General features: G+C 42.2%; 1 protein-coding gene across 2 annotated transcripts in view; it reads left to right on the top strand.

The window, feature by feature from the left end:
• STX12 (syntaxin 12) overlaps positions 1–24,562 on the top strand; it is a 51,669-nt gene that overhangs the window by 5,313 nt on the left and 21,794 nt on the right. For both annotated transcript variants that reach the window (XM_005544254.4, XM_015439908.4), the window contains exons 2-4: positions 11,177–11,246; positions 15,452–15,551; positions 23,345–23,482. In XM_005544254.4, coding sequence (XP_005544311.1) covers positions 11,177–11,246; positions 15,452–15,551; positions 23,345–23,482 — 308 coding nt within the window. The remainder of the gene's footprint in view (positions 1–11,176; positions 11,247–15,451; positions 15,552–23,344; positions 23,483–24,562) is intronic.

Genomic DNA, 24,562 nt, shown 5'->3' with positions numbered 1-24,562 from the left:
GGTTTCAGTGAGCCGAGATCGTGCCACTGCACTCAGGTCTGGATGACAGAGCGAGACTTCCGTCTCAAAAAAAAAAAAAAGGAATTCTTCCCTTGGAATTGTTTGGGGAGAAATGGGATGTCTGAAATTGATGGGATGACATTGCATCTACTCAGTTATCAACCTAGTACCTATCCCCAAACCTTGCCAAGAGACCAGCACACCCAAATATACCTTAGAATGTGGGCTCACAGACATACATATACCCACACACCCATACAGTCCTGCAAGGACTTGTACCCATTAAAAGTTTGAGAGAACAGTTATTCTTTTTTCTAAACTGTTGAGCCACAGATGTGGGGTTGGAATTGCTGAGCATATCCAGCCTGAGATAAGGCAGCTCACTGCGTGGGTTGTTACAGGTACAGCTAAGGCTGACTGCCCGGTACAAGTGGTGGTTATCAGTATGCATTGGGTACAGAGGAAAAATATTTGACTTACTGTGGAACAAAGTGTCTAGGCAAGTATTGCTGAGGCAGATATAGCTAAAAACCTATTAACCTCAAAGTTAACTCTGAAGGGATTGAAGAACAGCATTTCTGGCCAGGCGCGGTGTCTCACGCCTGTAATCCCAGCACTTTGGGAGGCCGAGGCAGTCGGATCACCTGAGGTCAGGCATTCAAGACCGGCCTGGCCAACATGGCAAAACCCCGCCTCTACTAAAAATGAAAAGGTTAGCCGGGCGTGATGGTGGAAGCCTGTAGTCCCAGCTACCCGGGAGGCCCAGGCAGGAGAATTGCTTGAACTGGGGAGGCAGAGGTTGCAGTGAGCCAAGACCAAGATTGCTCTGCTGCACTCCAGCCTGGGCGACAGAGTGAGATTCCATCTCAGAAAAAAACAAAACAACAACAACAACAACAAAAAACCCAGCAGCATTTCTGTTGTTTATGTTGCTATTGATGTGATCTTGTTTACTAACAGAATAAGAAGAGTGGAGGTCTCACCGTGTCACCCAGGCTGGAATGCAGTGCTGCAGTCGTAGCCCACTGTAACCTCAAACTCTTGGGCTTCAGCAATCCTCCTACTTGAGTCTCCCAAGTAGCTAGGACTACAGGCATGTGGCACTGCGCCTGACAAGTTGTAAAAGTTTTTTAGAGACGGGGGTCTCACTCTGTTGCCCAGGCTGGGCTTGAATTCCTGACCTCAAGCCATCCTCCTACCTCAGTCTCCCAAAGCAAGAAGAGTTTAACTTTTAAATTGATTATTATGAAATCCTTGGGGTTCTACTTTCAAAGTTATTTTCATGTTTGCCCCTTACTTTTTATGTTTCTTTGCTGTCCTCTTAAGTCTTCATCAGCTCAACATCTGTATTTCAGCAGCATATTCATAGTGTCTCTGATTATGATCTCGCCCCATTCTAGTTTATACTGATAATGCTATCAGCACTATGTCTAAAGTCCTGTTTTTATTATACTGCTCACTTCCTCAAGAGCCTGAGGTGGCTCTCTGTTGTCTACTGAATCAGATGTTTTGTTTTGTGGTTTTTTTTTTTTTGAGCCAGAGTCTCACTTTGTCACCCAGGCTGGAGTGCCATGGTGTGATCTTGGCTCACTGTAACCTCCACCTCCTGGGTTCAAGCATTTCTCCTGCTTCAGCCTCCTGAGTAACTGGGATTACAGGCACACGCCACCACACCCAGCTAATTTTTGTATTTTTAGTAGAGACAGGGTTTCACCATGTTGGCCAGGCTGGTCTTGAACTCCTGACCTCAGGTGATCTGCCCATCTCGGCCTCCCAAAGTACTGGGATTACAGGTATGAACCACCACGCTCGGCCTGAATCAGATCTTAATATTCCACCTTGCTTTCACTCCCTGCGATCTTAACCCAAATTAGCCATATTTTCTACTCTTCCTTACTCTTTGCTAGGAAGGCTATTGTCTTTACGTTCCTCAACTCTATCTTTCGGTTTATATTTTGCTCATTTGGTTCCTCCTTTTTTTTTTTTTTTTTTGAGACGGAGTTTAGCTGTTGTTAATAGCCGAGGCTGAAGTGCACTGGTGCAATCTTGGCTCACCGCAACCTCTGCCTCCCAGGTTCAAGCAATTCTCCTACCTCAGCCTCCCTAGTAGCTGGGATTATAGGTATGTGCCACGACGCCTGGCTAATTTTATATTTTTAGTAGAGACCGGGTTTCTCCATGTTGGTCAGGCTGGTCTCGAACTCCCGACCTCAGGTGATCCGCCCACCTCAGCCACCCAAAGTGCTGGGATTACAGGCGTGAGCCACTGTGCCTGGCCTTTGGTTCCTCCTTTTTTTAGTATATTTTCTCTCCCTACCTCATTGGCTATCTAAATTATACAAATCCTCTCAGTTGTGCATAAGTCCTGCTCATAGCAACTAAGTTTTTCTTTGCATTTTTTTTTTTTTTGAGACAGAGTCTTGCTCTGTTTCCCAGGCTGGAGTGCAGTGGGACGATCTTGGCTCACTGCAACTTCCGCCTCCTGGATTCAAGTGATTCTCCTGCCTCAGCCTCCCCAGTAGCTGGGATTATAGGCGTGCACTACCACGCCTGACTAATTTTGGTATTTTTAGTAGAGACAGGGTTTCATCATGTTGGCCAGGCTGGTCTTGAACTCCTGACCTCAGGTGATCTACCCGCCTTGGCCTCCCAGAGTGCTGGGGTTACAGGCACCCAGCCTTCCTTTGCTTTTGAAAGATAAAGTGAAGTCAGAAAGATCATGGACTCTGCAGGGTGAGCACATCTGTGACTGAATCCCTCCTCTTCCGTGTATTAACCTCGAGCAGGTTATTTTCCCTTTCCGTGTCCGTGTGTAACCCCATTTATAAAATGAGTGAAATTATTAAAAAGGGATGTTTGAGGCTGGGCGCAGTGGCTCACACCTGTAATCCCTGCACTTTGGGAGGCTGAGGCGAGTGGATCTCTTGAGCTCAGAAGTTTGAGACCAGCCTGGGCAACTTGGCGAAACACCGGCTCTACCAAAAATAAAAAATTAGCTGGGTCTGGTGGTGCACACCTGTAGTCACAGATACTTGGGAGGGTGAGGTGGGCAGATCGCTTGAGCCTGGGAAGCAGAGGTAGCAGTGAGCCGAGATCACGTCACTGCGGAGGTTGCAGTGAGCTGAGATTGCGCCACTGTACTCCAGCCTGGGTGACAGAGTGAGACCTTGTCTCAGAAAAAAAAAGGGGGGGATGTTTGAGAGTGTCTAGTATACTACCTGGCACATAGTAGGCATTCAGTAAATGGTGACATTATTATTTTTATTATTTTGAGATGGAATCTCACTCTGTTGCCCAGGCTGGAGTGCAGTGGCGCAATCTCAGCTCACTGCAACCTTCACCTCCCTGGGTTAAGCAATTCTCATGCCTCAGCCTCCTGAGTAGCCGGGATTACAGGCTCGTGCCACCACACCCAGCTAATTTTTGTATTTTTAGTAGAGACAAGGTTTCACCATGTTGACCAAGCTGGTCTCGAACTCCTGACCTCAGGCGATTTGTCCACTGCAGCCTCCCAAAGTGCTGGGGTTACAGGTGTGAGCTACCATGCCGAGCCCCAGTGGCGACATTATTAATATTTGTTGAATTCCTTGCCCCACTATAGTTTAATAGTTAGGTAGGCAGACTCAGGAGTCATGTTGCCAGGATTTGAATCCTAGATCTGCTTCTTACTAGCTGTGTAAACACATTGCTTTACCTATTTCTCAGTTTCCTCATTGTTAAAATGGAGTTAATAATACCTATTTCATAGGGTTGTGATGATTAAATGAGGTAATTCATGTACAGTACCTGCTACATAGTAAGTGCTTAAGAAATGTTAGCTCTCATTTTGGTGTTTTTCCTTTGAATTTATATTACAAGCAATTTTCCCTCACAGTTTAGCACTTATGTTATATATTCTTTAATTAATTCAAGCTTTTTAACATTGTCACCCCAAGCAGAGAGATCACTGTTAGTTTTGTGGAGACCGTGCATTATACATTTATCTTTAGCCACAGTGCCTGGAACAACATTGGATATATAGTTGGCATTCAATATGTACTTAATTGATTTTATCACTGCTAAGTACATTTTTCTTGGTCTTGCATTTGATAATAATAGCTATCTTTAATTGAGTGCTTTTATGTGCAAGACATTGTTCTAAATTTAGCTTCGTATCATCTCATTTCATCCTCACAACAACCATATGAAGATTCTCTTATTATTTTCATTTTTTAGGCAAGGAAACTAAGGCATAGAGGAATGGAGCCTTTTACTCAAGATCACTCTGCCAGGAAGTAGCGGGACCAGGATAAGCATAGGCATAAGCAGTGTTTTTTTTGTTTGTTTTTTGTTTTTTTTTTTGAGACAGGGTCTTGCTGTGTCACCCAGGATGTGCCAGTAGTACAGTGGTGCCATCATAGGTCACTGCAACCTTGAACTCAAGGGATCCCCCCACCTCCACCTTCCAAGTAGCTAGGACTACAGGCACGCACCACCACATCCAAGTAATTTTTAAATTTTTTGTAGAGACTGGTGCACTTTGTTGCCCAGGCTGGTGTCAAACTCCTGGGTTCAAGTGATCCTCCCACCTTGGCCTCCCAAAGTGCTGGGATTACAGGCATGAACCACCATGCCTGGCCATATAGGCAGTCTTAATTCAGAGCTATGCTGTTAACCGTTGAATATTCTGAAACTGGTATGGTTAAAGGGAAATTATACCTTTGATATTTAGTATCCATTTTCACTTTAGTCTAGAACTTTACTGTTATAGTACAGTGGCTATTTTTTAAAGTCAGGTTGAGGGACACGGTGACTCACACCTGTAATTCCAGCACTTTGGGAGGCCAAGGTGGGCGGATCACCTGAGGTCAGGAGATTGAGACCAGCCTGACCAACATGGTGAAACCCTGTCTCCACTAAAAATACAAAAATTAGCAGGGCATGGTGGCGGGCATCTGTAATCCCAGCTACTTGGGAGGCTGAGACAGGAGAATCGCTTGAACCCGGGAGGTGGAGGTTGCAGTGAGCTGAGACTGCACCATTGCACTCCAGCCTGGGCAGCAACAGCAAAACTCTGTCTCAAAAAAAGAAAACATTTTTTTAAAAAGGTAATTTTCATTGCAGTGATATAAAAGCAGAATGTAGGCCGGGCGCGGTGGCTCAAGCCTGTAATCCCAGCACTTTGGGAGGCCAAGATAGGCGGATCACGAGGTCAGGAGATTGAGATCATCCTGGCTGACATGGTGAAACCCTGTCTCTACTAAAAAATACAAAAAACTAGCCGGGCGAGGTGGCGGGCGCCTGTAGTCCCAGCTACTCGGGAGACTGAGGCAGGAGAATGACGTAAACCCGGGAGGCGGAGTTTGCAGTGAGCTGAGATCCGGCCACTGCACTCCAGCCTGGGCGACAGAGCGAGACTCCGTCTCAGAAAAAAAAAACAAAAAAACCAGAATGTAAACATAATTTTCAGAGTAAAACACTGAGATGACTTCATTTTATAATCACCACATTGGCTATCATTTTCTCATTTGGTGTAAATAATGATTTTTGGTGTTGAATTTGTTTGTTTTTTAAAATACTGACCTCCCAAAGTGCTGGGATTACAGGCGTGAGCCACCATGCCCAGCAGAGTCCTAGTTTTAAAAAGAACAAAATTGCTTACACAGAACTGAAGGACTTGTCTTTACCTTTGGCCTAGTCATCTGGTTTCTAGGATTATGTAACATTTCATAGGAAAAAACCAATTATTTTCCTCCAAAAAGTTATAGCACATAGATCTAACATAAAACCTTCATTTACTAGGATGCTTGGAAAAGGAGTTTTCTCATTAACCAAGTTAGCCAGAAGATTCAACTCATCCTGGTAAAAATATTTCCAAAAAGCATCACTTGGCCAAGCACAGTGGCCCATGCCTATAATCCCAGCACTTTGGGAGGCTGAGGCAGGTGGATCACCTGAGGTCAGGAGTTTGAGACCAGGCTGACCAACATGGAGAAACCCCATCTCTACTAAAAATACAAAAAGTTAGCCAGGTGTCGTGGCACATACCTCTAATCCCAGCTACTTGGGAAGGTGAGGCAGGAGAATCGCTTGAACCTGGGAGGCAGAGGTTGTGGTGAGCCGAGATTGCACCATTGCACTCCAGCCTGGGCAACAAGAGCGAAACTCTGTCTCAAAAGAAAAAAGTGTCACTTTACTTTTTAGATTTTTATTCATTTGTCTATTTTTTGAGACAGAGTCTTGCTCTGTCGGTTAGGCTGGAGTGCAGAGGCATGATCATAGCTCACTGCAGCCTCAAACTCCTGGGCTGGAGTGATCCTCCTCTCTCAGCCTCTTGAATAACCAGGACTACAGGCATGCGCCACCATGCTTGGCTGATTTTTAAATTTTTTGTAGAGGCAGTTCTCACTATGTTGCCCAGGTTGGTCTTGAACCCCTGGCCTCAAGTGATCTGCCCACCTTGGCCTCCCAAAGTGTTGGGATTGTAGGTGTGAGCCACTTTGCCTGGCCTCACTTTTCTTTTGATATTTTAAGTATGCTCAAGGGCAAATAAATATATGTGTAAACATATTATTCCTTTGTGTGCTTTAGGTTTACTGAAGGATACATCTCTTAGATGTACAATACATGAGTCACCGAGTTACTAGTTTTGAACAAATCCCTGATGTTAGTGATTATAGAGGGCAATATACAAAAAGTTCTGCTTCTCTGGGTTCCAGTAAACTATGACACTGTTGTCCTTATGATTTGAGTTTTAGGGTGTCTGATACCTGAGTCTTGCTCAAAAATTTAAAGAAAACATCTTAATATTTAGGAATTTAGAAAGTGTTAAGGCTTAGATTCGTTCTGGTGCTTAGCTAGCAAATGACCCTATAATGTCCCCAACACTCCCACTTCCTCAACCCCTCCCTATCTCTACCCCCCAAATTCAGGTCATCCCAACAAAGGAAATCAGAAAAGTCTAGATGAAGAAGAGTTCTCCACTGAGAATACGCAGAGAACAGCTGATTATTAATTGATTTTTTCATATTCTATAAAATTCCCATAGCTCTGTAGCTTATTTAATAAATTTTGATAGATGATTAATAACTTTAGCATACTTCTAAAGTTTCCAAGGAATGCTCTACTTTTTAAAGACAGTCAGTAAGACGAGACCTATTTCCTTGACTTTTTTGTCAAGTCTACCTTTATGTGTCATCATATATTCAACTATTTTCTGGATGGGTGTGTGTGTTGGGAGGAGTTATACATACACAAAAATGAGTAGAATGCGGTCCCTGCCTTCTAGAGGCATATAGTCAGTCCAGTCCTGTTTGTACCTTGCATTCACAAAGTTAAGAAAGTCACAGGTGGAACCTTTCTAAGCCAAACTTCTGGGTTGCAAAAGTACTCATTGGTTACACAGCATAATTCTGCGACTGGAGCTATTTCACTGTTACTGAATTTTGGAATTGAGCAGTGGTGGGAGTACTTAGAGATCATTTAGTGCTCACATAGTTGTAAGGATTTAATGAGAGAAAATAAAAACCTTACACAAATGGTTTAAGTATTCAGTAAATGTCAGTGAAATCTGAATATCATCTATAATTGGTGAAAAAGAGACCCAGTCAAAAGAAATGACTTGCTTAGTGCCATGCATCTAGTTAGTCGTCAAGTCTGGCTTAGATTTCAGGCCTCATTATTCCTAGCTTATATTCTTCATTCATATCTTCTGCCTCAAAGAGCTTGCCAGAATGTAAAAGGGAGGCTAACTCAATTAATCAATAATTATGTATCACCTGGGTGCCTGGCACTCTGCTGGACTCTAGTGAGTACGGAGGAGTATTCCCATAGGTGCCAGGGAGCTGGAGAAGGGAGCAGGTTAGAGGAAGGACATCAGCCTATCTGGAGCAGAGAGCTATTAAGTTAGGGAGGTATCAGATAAGTAGGGTGGGGCTAAGTGGAACACTGGGAAATCTAGGACTGCCCTGTGTGACTACATTCTTTTTCCTGTAAGAGTCAGCCTTTTGAGAGAATGTAATGTGCCACATTCCACTGGAGTTAGCCCTGGGTTTGAATTCTGCTTGTAATGACACTGCTCAAAACTTACCAGTGATTTCCCATTTCATTAAAATTCAAAGTCCTCATAATTGTTTGCAAGGCCCTATACAATCTGGGTCCCTACTACCTTCTTGGCCACCTCTTTACTGTCTCTTGCTTACTCTACTCTAGCCACCCTGGCCTCCATCACATCAAGCACCCTTGCTTTGGGGACTTTGTACCGATTACTCTCCTCCTAGAATGCTTCTCCCCAAGATAGCTGTGTGGCTTGATCTTTCACTTTGGATCTCTGCTCAGTGTCACCTTATCAGAGAGGTCTCTCTGACCACCGTATATAACTAGTATCCTCTACTCACCGCTGTCACTTCAGCCCTTACCTGAATTTATTTCTCTTTATACTCTGACCACTCTGTATAACTAGTATGCCCACCGCTGTCACTTCAGCCCTTACCTGAATTTATTTCTCTTTATATAACTTATCACTACCTGATATGTTTATTACCTATCTCTTTTCCTTAGAAGACTCTCGAAGGCAAGTGTCTTCTAGGACATGGAATAGTGTAGAGTAGGTCCTCTACTCTGAATGAATGACTGACTGAGTGAATGAGTTCTGTTAACTCTCACGAGCCTCATTGTGCTCATATGCAACGATGGAATAATAATGCTTACTTAAAGGATTGTTGGAGTCAAATAAGTTAATGCTTGTCAAACCCAGTGTCTAGTACATCATAGTAGATGCTCAGTAAATGAAAATCCATGCCCTCTTTCATACATTATTTTTATGGCTGTCCAGTTAATAGCTTTAGTGGTGTCCTGATTCCCATTTGACTTAGATAGGAAGGACATACCACATGTTAGTGATGAAGAAAAGTGGTTGTCACACATAATGCTATCTTAGCAGAATGCAATAATTATAGTGCTTATAATTAGAACCATGGAACCACTGAGCTATAGGTAACCCTCACTTAGTAAAATAGATATCTTTTAGAGAAGTCTTGTCAAAAGGCAAATTTTGAATTAAGTGAATCCTATATTTCTGTTATAAAACGGGAATCACATTTTTGTTAGGAAAACATGGTCTCAAAATAAGATGAAATCATAATCTGAAGTGCTACCACCCTATATATACTTGATTCTGGAAATGTTTGCTTTGTATCTCCAACAATGCAGTAATTTTGGCTAGGGAGAAATAGCTTGTATTTACTACTAAGGACTGAGTTGTTCCATTTCTGTTTAGGAATAGAAGCACCCATCAATCAGTTAGAAGATTTTTGCCTAATTGTTGCTTCTTATCAGATTTAGGGACTATTAGCATGTCATTAGTATTGTAAGGTAACTGGTACTTAATAAATTTTAGCTTACTTTTTTACTAATCTTGGTGACCAAATTGGGGACAAGATTATGACTGTGTCCCCCAAATATTTTTAAAGAGTACCATTACCAAAAAGTGAATTTAGAACAATTAATTTTTAAATTTCAAAATTCTAATAAGTGAGGGTTCTTTCTTGTTGGACATGGGAGCATTATATGTATACTGTTTCTATAATATTCACAAATTATACAATATACATCGGTTTCCTCATTTTCTTCCACTGAACCAGTCATTTAGCAGGCTGATGTTTCACAAGTGAAACTGGCATTAATCCAGAGAGGATAGAAAGGGCTCTCACAAAGAAGGCTGAATGGCTGGAAGAGCCATTATGTTATGTTATTTCTTGAAGTTCTATTGAAACTTGATGGTAAGTGTGTTACTTCTGGGCAATGAGTACTCTATTCCTATGTTCTGTACTCCAGCTACTTGTAATAGAAGACAGTGAATGCTCTTGGAAAGCAAGGAAGCAAACAAGAAATCATGTAACAAACTTCCAACCTCTGTGAATGAATAAATCTCCCTATCCTCACCAGCAACCAGAAAAAGCAAATAGAAAGTAAGGCATAAAAGAAATGAAGGGCTCTATTGTTGTTGCAGAAATCAGTAAGGGACAGGAGTGTTCAGAGTCCCAGGTAGGCTGGTATTAGAGTATTCTTCCTTTTTGATAGATGATCAGTTCCTCTGGACCTCTGCTTTCTTGGTCTAGGACAGGAGGTAAACATCCAGGATTCAAACATTACCATTCCTAGTCTTAGCAAATATCTAGGAAAAGGTAGAGAAGGCTGAACAAAACCATATATTTGACCGTATGATGGATAGACAGCACAGTTGAAAGAACATAACCATTGGAATCTGATGTACTGGGCACTGAATTTTTGCTCTGCTACTTATTAATTGTATATGCTTGTATAAGGTACTCAACCTCTCTAAATACACTTCCTTACCTGCAAAATGAAAGTATATCTATTAAGGGTGGCTCACGCCTATAATCCCAGGACTTTGGGAGGCCGAGGCAGGTGGATCACAAGGTCAGGAGATCGAGACCATCCTGGCTAACATAGTGAAACCCCGTCTCTACTAAAAATAAAAAAAAAATTAGCCGGGCGTGGCGGCGGGCGCCTGTAGTCCCAACTACTCAGGAGGCTGAGGCAGGAGAATAGCATGAACCCCAGAGGTGGAGCTTACAGTGAGCCGAGATCGTGCCACTGCACTCCAGCCTGGGTGACAGAGCGAGATTCTGTCTCAGAAAAAAAAAAAGTATATCTACTTGAGATTGCTGTTGTGAAAATTAAAAACAGAATGTATACAAAGCTCTTAGTATATAGTGCCTGGCACTTAGAGGTGCTCAATTGGTGGCAACCCATTATTAGTAATAAGTATACATTGTCTTTCCAAAAATATTTGCTATAGAAAAATTATTGTATTTGATTTGATTTTTTTTTTATTGTTGCAAATTGATATCTGGCCTAGAGGCCCTGCTAAAGGTGTTGAAATTTTTAACCATTGCAATAGGAGATCTAGGAAAACTAGCAAATTTTGGGGGGATGATAAACAAAACCACCACCTTCTACTTAGTGACATAGTTACTCTATAGGAGAAAGGTGAACCTTATAATTAGTTTTTGGAGGAATGTGTGTGTCAAGGTTTTGATCATAGCGTGGTCTCTGTTAGTTGCATGTATTAATACTTATTCTGAATGTGAAGAGACCAGGGATCTTAGAAGTAGGGTACTCATGATGAATGTATTTTTCTTTTAAATAAATCTTTTTCTTCCTATCTCCCCAGCTGCTCAGATAAAGAATTTGATGAGCCAGCTAGGAACTAAGCAGGACTCAAGCAAGCTACAGGAAAATCTGTGAGTAACTTCCTGACAAGGTTGGGTTTTGTGAGGGCCATTTGAGGACACAGCATCCTTGCTGCACGGCAGCTTAGGTTTCATGTCTGGGAAGTCAGAATGAGAGGCGGTGGGTCATGAGATAATAGTCGGATCTAAAAGAGGGGCAACAAAGTATATTAATGGATTGTGATTTCCACTGCCTTTCAAAGTCCTTGAACTCTGGTTCTTTCTCCTCTTGGGCAGTTTAGCAGAACAATTTAAGGAAGTAGAAAAGGGAATTTGTACCGCTATTAAACTATATTCTGCTCACAACTCTGCCTAAATGAGCTTCCTCGTTGGCGTAGGACTCCGCATGATCTAGTCTAACTGGATTTCCAACTACAGTCAGCCTTCCATATCCGTAGGTTCTGCACCTGTGGGTTCAACCAACCACAGATAGAAAATATTCAGAAAAAAGGTCTCCACTGAAGATGTACAGACTTTTTTCCTTGTCATTACTGAAACAATATAGTATAGCAATTATTTACCTCATATTTACATTGTATTGTGTCCAGAGGTGGTTCCTTCTGGTGGGTGCTTGGTCTTGCTGACTTCAACAATGAAGCCGCAGACCTTCGCAGTGAGTGTTACAGCTCTTAAAGGTGGTGTGGACCCAAAGACTGAGCAGCAGCAAGATTTATTGTAAAAAGCAAAACACAGCTTCCACAAGATGGAAGGGGATCTGAGCAGGTTGCTGCTGCTGGCTGGTGTGGCCAGCTTTTATTCCCTTATTTGTTCCCACCCATGTCCTGCTGATTGGTCCATTTTACAGAGTGCTGATTGGTCCATTGTACAGAGTGCTGATTGGTCCATTTTGCAGAGGGCTAATTGGTCCATTTTACAAACCTCTAGCTAGCCACAGAGAGCTGATTGGTGCATTTTACAGTCCTAGCTGCAGAGTGCTGATTGGTGCATTTTACAGTCCTCTTGTAAGACAGAAAATTTCTCAGAGTTCCCACAATCCAGAAGTCCAACTGGCTTCACCTCTCAGTATTAGGTAGTGTAATCTAGAGATAATTTAAAGTATATGGAAGGGGGTGCCAGGTGTAGTGGCTCACGCCTGTAATCCCAGCACTTTGGGAGGCTGAGGGAGGTCAGGAGTTCAAGACCAGCCTGGCCAACATGATGAAACCCCGTTTCTACTAATAATACAAAAATCAGCTGCTCGTGGTGGCAGGCACCTGTAATCCCAGCTACTCAGGAGGCTGAGGCAGGAAAATAGCTTGAACCCAGGAGGCGGAGGTTGCAGTGAGCTGAGATTGCACCATTGCACTCCAGCCTGGGCAACAAGAGTGAAACTCTGTCTCAAAAAAATAAAAAATAAAGTATACAGGCCGGGTGTGGTGGCTCATACCTGTAATCCTAGCACTCTGGGAGGCCGAGGTGGGCAGATCAACCAAGGTTGGGAGTTCAAGACCAGCCTGACCAACATGGTGAAACCCCATCTCTACTAAAAATACAAAAATTAGCTTGGCATGGTGGCACATGCCTGTAATCCCAGCTACTTGGGAGGCTGAGGTAGGAGAATCACTTGAACCTGGGAGGCAGAGGTTGCAGTGAGCTGATATCATGCCATTGCACTCCCAGCCTGGGTGACAAGAGTGAAACTCCGTCTCAAATAAATAAATAAATAAATAAATAAAGTATATGGAAGGGTATAGGTTCTATGCAAATGTTTTGCAATTTTATATCAAGGATTTGGCGGGAGGAGGCCCTGGAACCTGTCCCCCATGGATACTGAGGGACTACTGCATATATATTATTAGCAAAATGTAATCAGAATGGCCCAAGGGGAGCCTGAGGGAGAGAATAGTAGACTGATAGTAGGGACTCCTGATTCTTTTTATCACATCCTCTTCTGCACCATTTCTGCTTTTAGTGCTGTTCTTCATCTTTAAAATGTACTGAGCAAGCTGGGAGCAGTGATTCACACCTGTAATCCCAGCACTTTGGGAGGCCGAGGCGCGTGGATCACGAGGTCAGGTGATCGAGACCATCCTGGCTAACATGGTGAAACCCCATCTGTACTAAAAATACAAAAAATTAGCTGGGCATGGTGGCACGTGCCTGTAGTCCCAGCTACTTGGGAGGCTAAGGCAGGGGAATCGCTTGAACCTGGGAGGCGGAGGTTGCAGTGAGCTAAGATCACGTCACTACACTCCAGCCTGGGTGACAGAGCAAGACTCTGTCTCAAAAAAAATATATACAAAAATTAGCTGGGTGTGGTGGTACGCACCTGTAGTCACAGCTGCTTAGGAGGCTGAGGCAGGAGAATTGCTTGAACCCGGGAGGCAGAGGTTGGAGTGAGCCAAGATCGTGCCACCGCCCTCCAGCCTGGCGACAGAGCAAGACTCCGTCTCAAAAAAAAAAAAAAAATATATATATATATATAAAATATACATATAAAATAATATATAATATATAAATGTATAAATATATAAATATAAAATATATATCTGTGTATATATCTATATATGTATGTATCTATATATGTATGTACATATATATGTGTGTATATATATATCGAGCATTATTTTTTGTTTCCTACCCTAGACAATGTGAGGTGAGAGAATGACTATTATTTGTGAGCTTTTTCCAGGGAAATGTGAAATATCTCTGGGTATTTTAGCACTACCTGGGATATTCAAGCCACTGATTGAGTCCCTCTTGCTTTTGACTCCTTTTTTTTAAATCCTAGAGGCCCATTTGCAGTACAGAAAAAACATTAATAATTAGTAGTGTGGTGTGTTAGCCCATTTGGGCTACTATAACAAAACACCATAAACTGAGTAGTTTAGAAACAACAACTTTGTTTCTCATAGTTCTGGAGGCTGGGAAATCCAATGTCAAGGTGCTGGCAGATACAGTCAGGTGAGAGCCCACCTTTTCATAGGTGGTGCCTTCCTCTTGTGTCCTCACTTGGTGGAAGAGGCAAGGCAGCTCTTTGGGGCCTTTTTCGTAAGGACACCAATTCTGTTCATGGGGGCACCACTCATGATCTAATCACCCTCCAAAGGACCCCATCTCCTAATATTATCACCTTGGGAATTAGGATTTCAACATATGAATTTTGCAGGGACACTAACATTCAGATCATAGCATGTGGTTTCACTGTTGTCCCAGAAAGCCTTTGTAGAAATGGCTGGATACTAGAGGAAACCACAAATGAAAGGAGTACTTTTTGTATTTCTACTACTTTCAGTTCCACTTAATATATTACATATTCTTTCCTCTTCAATTCCTCTTCCTCCTTACTCCTTTTGTATTTTTAACAGGTAGGGCTTCTTTGTTTTGGAGGGAAGAGCCAGAAAGTTAGGTATAAAGAGTAGGTAGGAAGCCAAGGATAAGGCTAGAAAAGAGCCAGCTTTTTAAAGCAAGACCATGGGATTAGATCTTTGGAGGTTGTTCCCTAGGGTAGGTAGGAAGCTATGCTTTTAATACACATTTCTTTTTTTTTTTTTTTTTTTTTTTTTTTTGAGATGGAGTCTCGCTCTGTCGCCCAGGCTGGAGTGCAGTGGCTGGATCTCAGCTCACTGCAAGCTCCGCCTCCCGGGTTCACGCCATTCTCCGGCCTCAGCCTCCCGAGTAGCTGGGACTACAGGTGCCCGCCACCGCGCCCGGCTAGTTTTTTGTATTTTTTTTTTTAGTAGAGACGGGGTTTCACCGTGTTAGCCAGGATGGTCTCGATCTCCTGACCTAGTGATCCGCCCGTCTCGGCCTCCCAAAGTGCTGGGATTACAGGCTTGAGCCAGGAAGCTATGCTTTTAATACACATTTCATCTAACTGTCTGTGCCTAGATTCTAGCCAGCGGACTATGGCAGTAATAAGAGAGTTCAGTATGTTTAAACTACTTGATGTAGGTGTGGGCGGCAATTATTCTTTTTATATTTTTATGAGAACTGCTGATAGCTTTTCTTCTCTTCCCAAAGAGTTAAAATTCCTAATCTGTGCTTTCTTCAGCAGGTTATTAAAGCAGGTTGTTTCTGCTCAGTGAAGGTACCTTGAAGTGGGTTTGCCTGGGTAATATTTCTGGAATTTTGTTGTGAACCTGGGCATCTAGGGACTCATTTCTTCAAATGGCCCTTCATTCCCTACATTATGAGACACTTTGAGAACAAAGTGGTTCTGAGTATAACCCTCTCAAGAAGTGACAACATCCTGAAACATATCTTTTCTCTCTCAGGCAACAGTTACAACACTCTACAAATCAGCTCGCCAAGGAAACAAATGAATTGCTGAAAGAATTAGGGTCCTTGCCCCTTCCCTTATCTACTTCAGAACAGGTTGGTATTTTCTGTTTTGTTTATTAATAGGAAAGGACTTTGTGTTAGTAGAAAGGCAGTATGTAGAACAAAAAAAAAAAAAATAAGTTGGCCTTTGGTGCTAGATTGATAGATGTCCTCTGCACCTTAGTTTCTTATCCATAAAGTGGGGGATATGTGACTGTTGGGGCAATAGAAAGAATGTATGCACCATATGTGGCAAAGTGCCTGCGTTTAGTAGGTAATCAATATGTGGTGGCTGCTGCTATTATTAATAACATATTATTAATATATTAATAAAATAGAGTTAACTGAAGAGGAATCGCAACGTTTACATCTCTTTGGGGTTTGGCTAGCAGTTTTATGTTTGTAGGCTTGCTCCTTTCTCCTAGTTTTTTTTTTTTTTTTAATTATTATTTTTATGTTGTTGTTGTTGTTTCAGAAACAGGGTCTCCCTCTGTCACCCAGGCTAGAGCACAGTGGTGCAATCATAGCTCACTGCAGCCTCCCACTTCTGGGCTCAAGCAATCCCGTCCCCTCAGCCTCCTGAGTAGCTGTGACTACAGGCATGTGGCAATGTGCCACCACACCCAGCTAATTTTAACAATATTTTTGTACAGACAGCATCTTTGTTTCCCAGGGTAACTTGTGGTTTCAAGCAATCCTCCCGCCTCTGCCTCCCAAAGTGTTGGGATTACAGGCGTGAGCCACCATGCCCAGCCTTCCTAGTTTGTTTTGTATCCATTATCTATAAATTTTAATGAAACATCTTTCTTTCATGTTTTGCAGTTACCTTCAGGTTCTGTCATGAGTTATTCACAGGTCTCACTCAGGTTAAGGAACTGCTCAGGGAAAAAGGGTTCTCTTTTCAAGTCATTTTCTTCAGTGGCCATTTAAATCCTTTAGAAACACACAATTTTTACTGAGATTCATTGTTCCCTTAATATGCCACATTCCTGAAGTCAGATGTGTCCCTTCTTCATCATGGCTTGACTTGTCATTCATGATGTACCTCAGGTCTCCAGTAAAAGAAAACTTTCTGCGTCTACCTTCCTATTATGATTCTGTTTTGCTTTTAGCTTCTGTACCATTTGTGGTGGCACTTAACTTTTATTGCTTTTTTAGTTTTATTTTATTTTTGAGATAGGGTATTACTGTGTCACCCGGGCTGAGTGCAGTGGCAATCGTAGCTCACTGCAACCTTGAACTCCTGGGCTCAAGGGTTCCTCCCACCTCAGCCTCCTGAGTAGCTGGAACCACAAGTGTGCACCACCACACCTACCTAAATTTTTAAATTTTTTGTAGAGATGGGGTCTTGCTATGTTTTCCAGGCTAGTCTCAAACTCCTGGGCTCAAGTGATCCTCCTGCCTTGGCCTTCCAAAGTACTGGGATTACAGACATGAGCCACTGTGCTTGGCCTTTATATTGCTTTTTATTACTGAACTTTTAAAATGATAATGCCCTATATCTGATGGCTCTGAAGACAAAGCCTTTCAACTTCCCTGTCCTGGGTTGTTTTTCAAAGTATGGGTTGTGGGTAGTGGAACATGAAGTCATTTTAGTGTATTGAGATGAGCATTTAAAAAAACTTAAATGGAGTAGAAGTATCAGAGTCTATACTATGTACTAATGGTAAATATTGTTATATGAGACTTTTGTTTCATACATACATATGTGTATGTATGTATGGATCATGATGTCAAATTCTTTTTTTTCTTTTGAGACGGAGTCTTGCTCTGTTGCCCAGTTCAAGTGATTCTCCTGCCTCAGCTTCCCAAGTAGCTGGGATTGCAGGCACCCACCACCACGCCTGGCTAATTTTTGTATTTTTAATAGAGACAGGGTTTTGCCATGTTGGTCAGGCTGATTTCGAACTCCTGACCTCAGGTGATCGGCCCAGCTAGGCCTCCCAAAGTGCTGGGATTACAGGTGTGAGCCACCATGCCTGGCCCATGATATCAAATTCTTATTGTAAATCTCTGTAAAAAAAAAATTGAAAATCACTAATTTAACCTAATAAACTGTTCCATGTAGCATATCTGGAGTTTTGGCCCCAACTTGCAGAAAAGAGAGGAGGACAAGATGCTTTGTCATCCTGCTACAAAGTAGTTACCCTTTGGTTGTCTATATATGTTATTCTAATTGTTACTCATGCTGATGTTTCAATTATGGGCCATTTCTCCCTTGCCATCCGATATCTCCAAACTGCTGCCAGGTTACCCATTTCTTCCTCCTAACCATGCACTTAGGGAATACACACTTGTAGATAGTTTTCATAGTAACAAAAAAGGAATCGAAGGGTCTAATGCAGAGTAGTAGAAGTATTTAAGAGTTAAGTAGTAGCCTAAGCAAAATATAAATAGAAAATCAAATATGCTACCAAAACAAAATTCATCAAATGTCTTCCAAAACCAAATAGAAGTTATTTTTGGATTATGCATGCTGTTGTTCCTTTCCATTATCTTGGATCGTTAAGAACATGAAATAGATCTACAGACATACTCTCTTGGTGAAATATAATTCCTTGATTCCCCTCTTGTTACGCTCAGTATCCTTTTGTTTTTCTTCTCTTTTCTCATCTAATTAATCTTAATCCCATCACCCATCTTTTCACTACTGTTTTATACATCAAACCATACTCCTACTTTCAGTTTTTTTCCATACTTATATACTTTCATCAGTGATCGAGTTACCCAGTCCCGTGGCTTTTTAGGTTTTTTTGTTTGTTTGTTTGAGACAGGATTTCACTCAGTTATCTGGGCTGAGGCGCAGTGGAGTGGCACAGTCATGGCTCACTGTATCAATGTAGCCTCAACCTCCCAGGCTCAAGTGATCCTCCCACCTTAGCTTCCCGGGTAGCTAGGACCACAGGCATGTGCCACCACACCCAGCTGCTTTTTAAATGTTTTATAGAGACAGGGTCTTGCTATATTGCCCAGGCTGGTCTCAAACTCCTGGGCTCAAGCAATCCTCCCTCCTTGTCCTCCGGAAGTGCTGGAATTATAGGCATGAACTACCACACCTGGCCCTTTGTAGAGTTTTTTTTGTTTTTTTTTTTTTTGGAGATGGAGTTTTACTCTTGTTGCCCAGGCTGGAGTGCAAATGGCGCAGTCTCAGCTCACCACAACCTCTACCTCCCGGGTTCAAGTGATTCTCCTGCCTCAGCCTCCCAAGTAGCTGGGATTATAGGCATGCGCCCCCACGCCCAGCTAATTTTGTATTTTTAGTAGAGATGGGGTTTCTCCATGTTGGTCAGGCTGGTCTCGAACTCCTGACCTCAGGTCATCTGCCCGCCTTGGCCTCCCAAAGTGCTGGGATTACAGGCATGAGACACTGCACCTGGCCATAAAGAGTTTGTATTCACTTTTTTTTTTGAGACACAGTTTCACTGTGTCACCCAGGCTGGAGTGCAGTGGCGTGATCTTGGCTCACTGAAACCTCTGCCTCCCATGTTAGAGCGATTCTCCTGACTCAGACTCCCAAGTAGCAGGGACTAGAGGTGCACACTACTACGCTAATTTTTGTATTATTAGTAGAGACAGGGTTTCACCATGTTGGCCAGGTTGGTCTTGAACTGCTGACCTCAAGTGATCTGCCTGCCTCGGCCTTCCAAAGTTCTGGGATTACAGGCGTGAGCTACCGTGCCTGGCCTGTTCACTTTTTTTCTGTTTCCTTTGATCCTCTTGCCGATCTCATCTGCCTTGAAACTTTCCTCTTGCCATGACTGTCTTTCATTCTGTCCCCCAACTCTGGAGATCCCCAAGTTGAGTCAGCCTCCTTCCTGGACTCCATATCCTCCTAAGAGTGGGCATGCCCCAAGGTTGTGCCATTGATCCTCGAATTATTTCACTCTATGCTTTCTCCTTAGCAGTCACCTGCTTTTATGACCTCCCTTTCAACTTTGTGATCATGACCTCCAGATCTTTTTCCAATCTAACCCTTTCACCTCTGAGTGCTTGGCCCATATCTTCAATTCATGTTCTGACATCTCCTCTTGAAATAAACTACCTTCATATAAAACTTGTCTTATACTGAGTTTCTCATGTTTCACCCAAACCCCTTAACTAAGTTCATTGACAATACTTAACATCACAGAAAAGTTTGTGCCTTTTGACTTAATATTCTCAGTCATGCTAATTAGCCCTAAGGGAAAAAAAAAATTCTGAAGGTACACACACACACACACACACACACACACAGTCTATATACTCTGGAGCCAAATTTCCTGAATTTAAATCCATCTTTGTCACTTACTGTGTGATCCTGGGCAAATTACATAGCTTCTGTGGTGCTTTGGTTTTCTGAAGTGTAAAGTTGGGACTATAATAATGCCTAATTTATAGGTCATTGTATAGATAAATGAATTATTATGTAAAGCACTTACAGTAGTACTGGTACAATGTAAGCACTATATAAATACTAGCTATTACATTGGAGCTCACTTTAACTTTATAATATTTAATAACTGTGAAAAATCTAGAAGGAATATTTACATAAAATATAGGTCAACTTGATGGAATATATGAAAGCGATTAAAGATCATGGCCAGGCACAGTGGTTCACACCTGTAATCCCAGCACTTTGGGAGGCTAATGCGGGTGGATTGCTTGAGTACAGGAGTTTGAGACCCAGCCTGGGCAACATCTCTACAAAAATTAGCTGGGCATGGTGGCTCATGCCTGTAATCCCAGCACTTTGGGAGGCCGAGGCGGGCAGATCACCTGAGGTCAGGAGTTCGAGACCAGCCTGACCAACATGGCAAAACCCCATCTCTACTAAAAATACAAAAATTAGGTGGGCGTGGTAGTGGGCACCTATAATCCCAACTACTCAGGAGACTGAGGCAGGAGAATCGCTGGAACCCAGGAGGCAGAGTTTGCAGTGAGCTAAGATTGTGCCATTGCACTCCAGCCTGGGTGACAGAGCGAGACTCCATCTCAAAAAAAAAAAAAAAAAAAAAAATTAGCCAGGCATCGTGGTACACATCTGTAGTCCCAGCTAGTCAGGTGGCTGAGGTGAGAGGATCATTTGAGTCTGGAAGGTCGAGGCTGCAGTGAGCTGAGATCACATCACTGCACCCCAGCTTGGGTGACAGAGCAAGACCCTGTCTCAAAAACAAACAAACAAAACATAATTGTAAAGTGTATGGTAACATGGAAAATGTTTATGGTGTACTTAAAAGTTATGATAATATTTTGCATGGTGAGGTTAGGGAATGATATCCTCCCTGTTATTGTTATAATTTTGTTTATGCAAAAATAAAAATCTCAGAAGAAAAAGGTTGCTCATCTAAATTTGCTTTTAATATTACCATCACTCTTCCAGGTTTGAAATTTCAGTTGTTCTTGACATTATCTCTCTTTCCCCACCACCAGTCAAAATGTTTCTTAAATTCGTTTCTTTATGATTTTATTACTGATACTGTGTCCTCCTAACCTTCAACCTAGACTATTGAATTAGTGATCTGTTTGACTTGTTTCTTTTTTCCATTCCACCTTTTACACCATCACAGACTAATTTTTTTAAGTTACTATTTTGTACCCATGGTGTTTCTTGCTCAAAAATCTTCATTGCTCTTTGTTCTTTAGAGGTTGAACCCCAAACTTATTAGCTTGGCTTTTTTTTTTTTTTTTTTTTTTTTCCCTGAGAGGGAGCCTGGGTCTTTCACTCAGTCTGGAGTGCAGTGACGCAATCTCAGCTCACTGCAACCTCCACCTTCCAGGTTTAAGCAGTTCTCCTGCCTCAACCTCCCACGTGGCTGGGACTACAGGTGTGCACCACCACGCCCGGCTAATTTTTTGTATTTTCAGTAGAGACACAGTTTCACCATGTTACACAGACGGTCTCCATCTCATTATCTCATGATCTGCCCACCTCAGCCTCCCAATAGCTTGGCGTTTTGTTTCGTTTTTTGAGACCGAGTTTCGCACATGTTGCCCAGGCTGGAGTGCAATGGTGTGATCTCAGCTCACTGCAACCTCCACCTCCTGGTTCAAGCAATTCTCCTGCCTCAGCCTCCCAAGTAGCTGGGATGACAGGTGCCTGCCACCATGTCCAGGTAATTTTTTCTATTTTTAGTAGAGATGGGGTTTCACCATGTTGGCCAGGATGGTCTTGAACTCCTGCCCTCAAGTGATCCACCCACCTTGGCCTCCCAGAGTGCTGGGATTACAGGCGCGAGCTACTGTGCCTGGCCTAGCTTGGCATTTAAAACCTGCTACGGTTGGCCCCTTTCTTACCTTTCCAATTTTGTATTTTAGCTACTCTCATTACTAAACCTGTAGTTCCAACCAAACGGTCTGCCTAGAGATCCTCTTCAAGTTCTGCCACCATGCCGTTGCTCACACTATTCTCTTGCTTGGATTTGCCTTACCCCTTCTTTCTGCTGATTCATTCCTTCCTCTTACTTCACTGTCCACCTTCTCTTGAGGCCTTTCTTGACCACTTGAGTTCTTACTGAGTGTTCCTGCCTCTGAACTCCTGTAGTAGTAATTGGATATAGCAGTTATTTATAAATGACTTTGTTACATGTCTGTCTATATCCTTTATTTACAAATAGATAGTAAGCTGTTTGACGTCAGGGGTGAGTTTTCACTTCTGTGTTCTTAGAACAGGACAGTGCTGTCAGTATATGGTGTATGTGTGTGTGTTTTGTTTTGGTTTGGTTTTTTTGAAACAGGGTTTCACTCTGTTGCTCAGGCTGGAGTACCTGGCATGATTTCAGCTCACTGCAGCCTCAACCTTCCAGGCTCAGAAGATCCTCCTGCCCCAGCCTTCTGAGTAGCTGATGTGTACCACCACAACTGGCAATTTTTTTTTATTTTTTGTAGAGATAGGATTTTGTCATGTTGCTCAGGCTGGTCTTGAACTCCTAGGCTCAAGTGATCCTCCTGCCTTAGCCTCCCAAAATACTAGGACTACAGGTATAAGCCACTGTGCCCAATCTCAGCATATGTTTTTTGAGACACAGAAGTAACAAGTTTAGTAGAGGTAGTCTGTAGATAAACAAAGTACTTATCAAGTCTCAAAGATTTTAAACCTCACTAAAAGCCTGTGAAATCCTTCTATAGTTTACGGGGAAGCTGTGAATTCATTATAGATGGATAGGGTTTTAACATTTTAGCTAAAACCCATCTCTATTTGGGTTCAATTGTAGTCCAGAGGTATTTATTCTCTTTTATATTCTCCAGGGCACCAAAATTCTGAATTGCAGTTCTTTGGAGATTACTTTAGAAGTTAAATATGGGCTGGGCACAGTGACTCACACCTGTAATCCCGGCACTTTGAGAGGCCAGGGCAGGCAGATCACCTGAGGTCAGGAGTTCTACAATAGCCTGGCCACCATGGCAAAATCCCATCTGTACTAAAAATACAATAAAAAAATTAGCCGGGCATGGTGGCGGACACCTGTAATCCCAGCTCCTCAGGAGGCTGAGGCACAAGAATCGCTTGAACACAGGCGGCAGAGGTTGGCAGTGAGCTGAGATCATGCCACTGCACTCCAGCCTGGGCGACAGAGCGAGACTCCGTCTCAATAAAAAGGAAAGAAAGAAAAAAAAGAAGAAGAAGTTAAATGCAACCCAGTTCCCAGGTTTGTCAGAATGAAAGAAGAAAAATTCTGACTTGGTCTATAAGTATTAACGAGGGACTTGAGCTAGCAAAGAGCACATTTATTAATTTAAAGAAGAGACTATTTCATAATAATGTTCCTAGTTGGAAATCTTTAAGGGGTATAATTTTGCTTTTAAGGTAAATTAAAACCAAATGATTCTGGGTTAATATGAAATCTCAAGTTCTTGCTTGATTTCCTTAGCGCCAGCAGAGACTTCAGAAGGAACGCCTCATGAATGACTTCTCTGCAGCCTTAAACAATTTCCAGGCTGTGCAGAGAAGGGTATCCGAAAAGGAAAAGGAGAGTATTGCCAGAGCAAGAGCTGGATCTCGTCTTTCTGTAAGTTGATTCCCAAAAGACCTTTGCAATATCAGAATGTTCTTTCCCAAGTTTGTGTTTTTTTTTCTTTTTCTCTTAGACCAATAAACATATAAGTTAACTGCTGTGAAAATGGCAGGTTGGTGTAACCTACGTAAAAAATATGTATGCATGTGATCAAAGCCTAGACAGGAATCTGAATGAGGGTTAAGAGAGATAGGAGGAAGAACTATGTCTAATTTTCTTTTTTATTTTGATATGTTGGTTTTAACGTTAAAAACTTGAAAATAAAAATAATGAATCTGTGTCCTGGAATATAATGGGCCAGTTTATTTGGACTAGCCCTCTGTTTTTGAAAAGGATGATCAAATACTGGATTTTAAAAATCCAGCTTCTCAAAAGTATCAAAGATTTATGAAAATATTAAGATAAAGCCTGAGAGGTCAGCAGAACACTGAAACTGCTTTTGCATTGAGTGTCTTTACTGAAGGCAAACTTGAACTTCAGTTTTGATATCCTCATGGCATGAGGAGGATAAAAGTCAAAGCCAAAGGTCCACGCAAGATAGAGAATATAAAAGAAGGTACAACTCAAATTGAACTGGGCCATAAGAGACTATATCCTTAGAATATTAAGTCAAAAGTAAGCTCTCCTATCCCCCAGCAGATTGCAAAAAGATTGCATTAGCACTGAACTGAGCAGATGGAGGAAGAGGGCGTGAGGGAGGAGAAATCCAGACAAGATTACCACAAAGTAACCTTCTTCAGGCAGATTTTCTGCTCAAATTCATCCTACCTGAATGGTTCAGTGGTCCTGGACTGGTACAGTCACCTATGTGCAGGGTAGAAGCAAACACAAATTCCTCCTGTAGAAAGACGCCTCTATCCTAGCCCTGAAATAATATTCTCAAATAATTTTTCTAGGGCAGTAAGTACCAGTCACTAAAAATAACCATGTGTGCAAAGAAACAAATTACTCTGAACAAGAATTAGTAGAAACAACAGTGAAGTGAAATATACCTATGAAGACTTTGTATATTAGAATTATAAGACAACTATACTTACTGTGTTTAGAGACATAAAAAGCTGAAAACCTCTGCAG

Source organism: Macaca fascicularis, chromosome 1 (assembly GCF_037993035.2).
Source record: "Macaca fascicularis isolate 582-1 chromosome 1, T2T-MFA8v1.1".
In the NCBI taxonomy this organism is placed as follows: Eukaryota; Metazoa; Chordata; class Mammalia; order Primates; family Cercopithecidae; genus Macaca; species Macaca fascicularis.
This window is presented reverse-complemented; position numbering and strand designations above follow the sequence as displayed.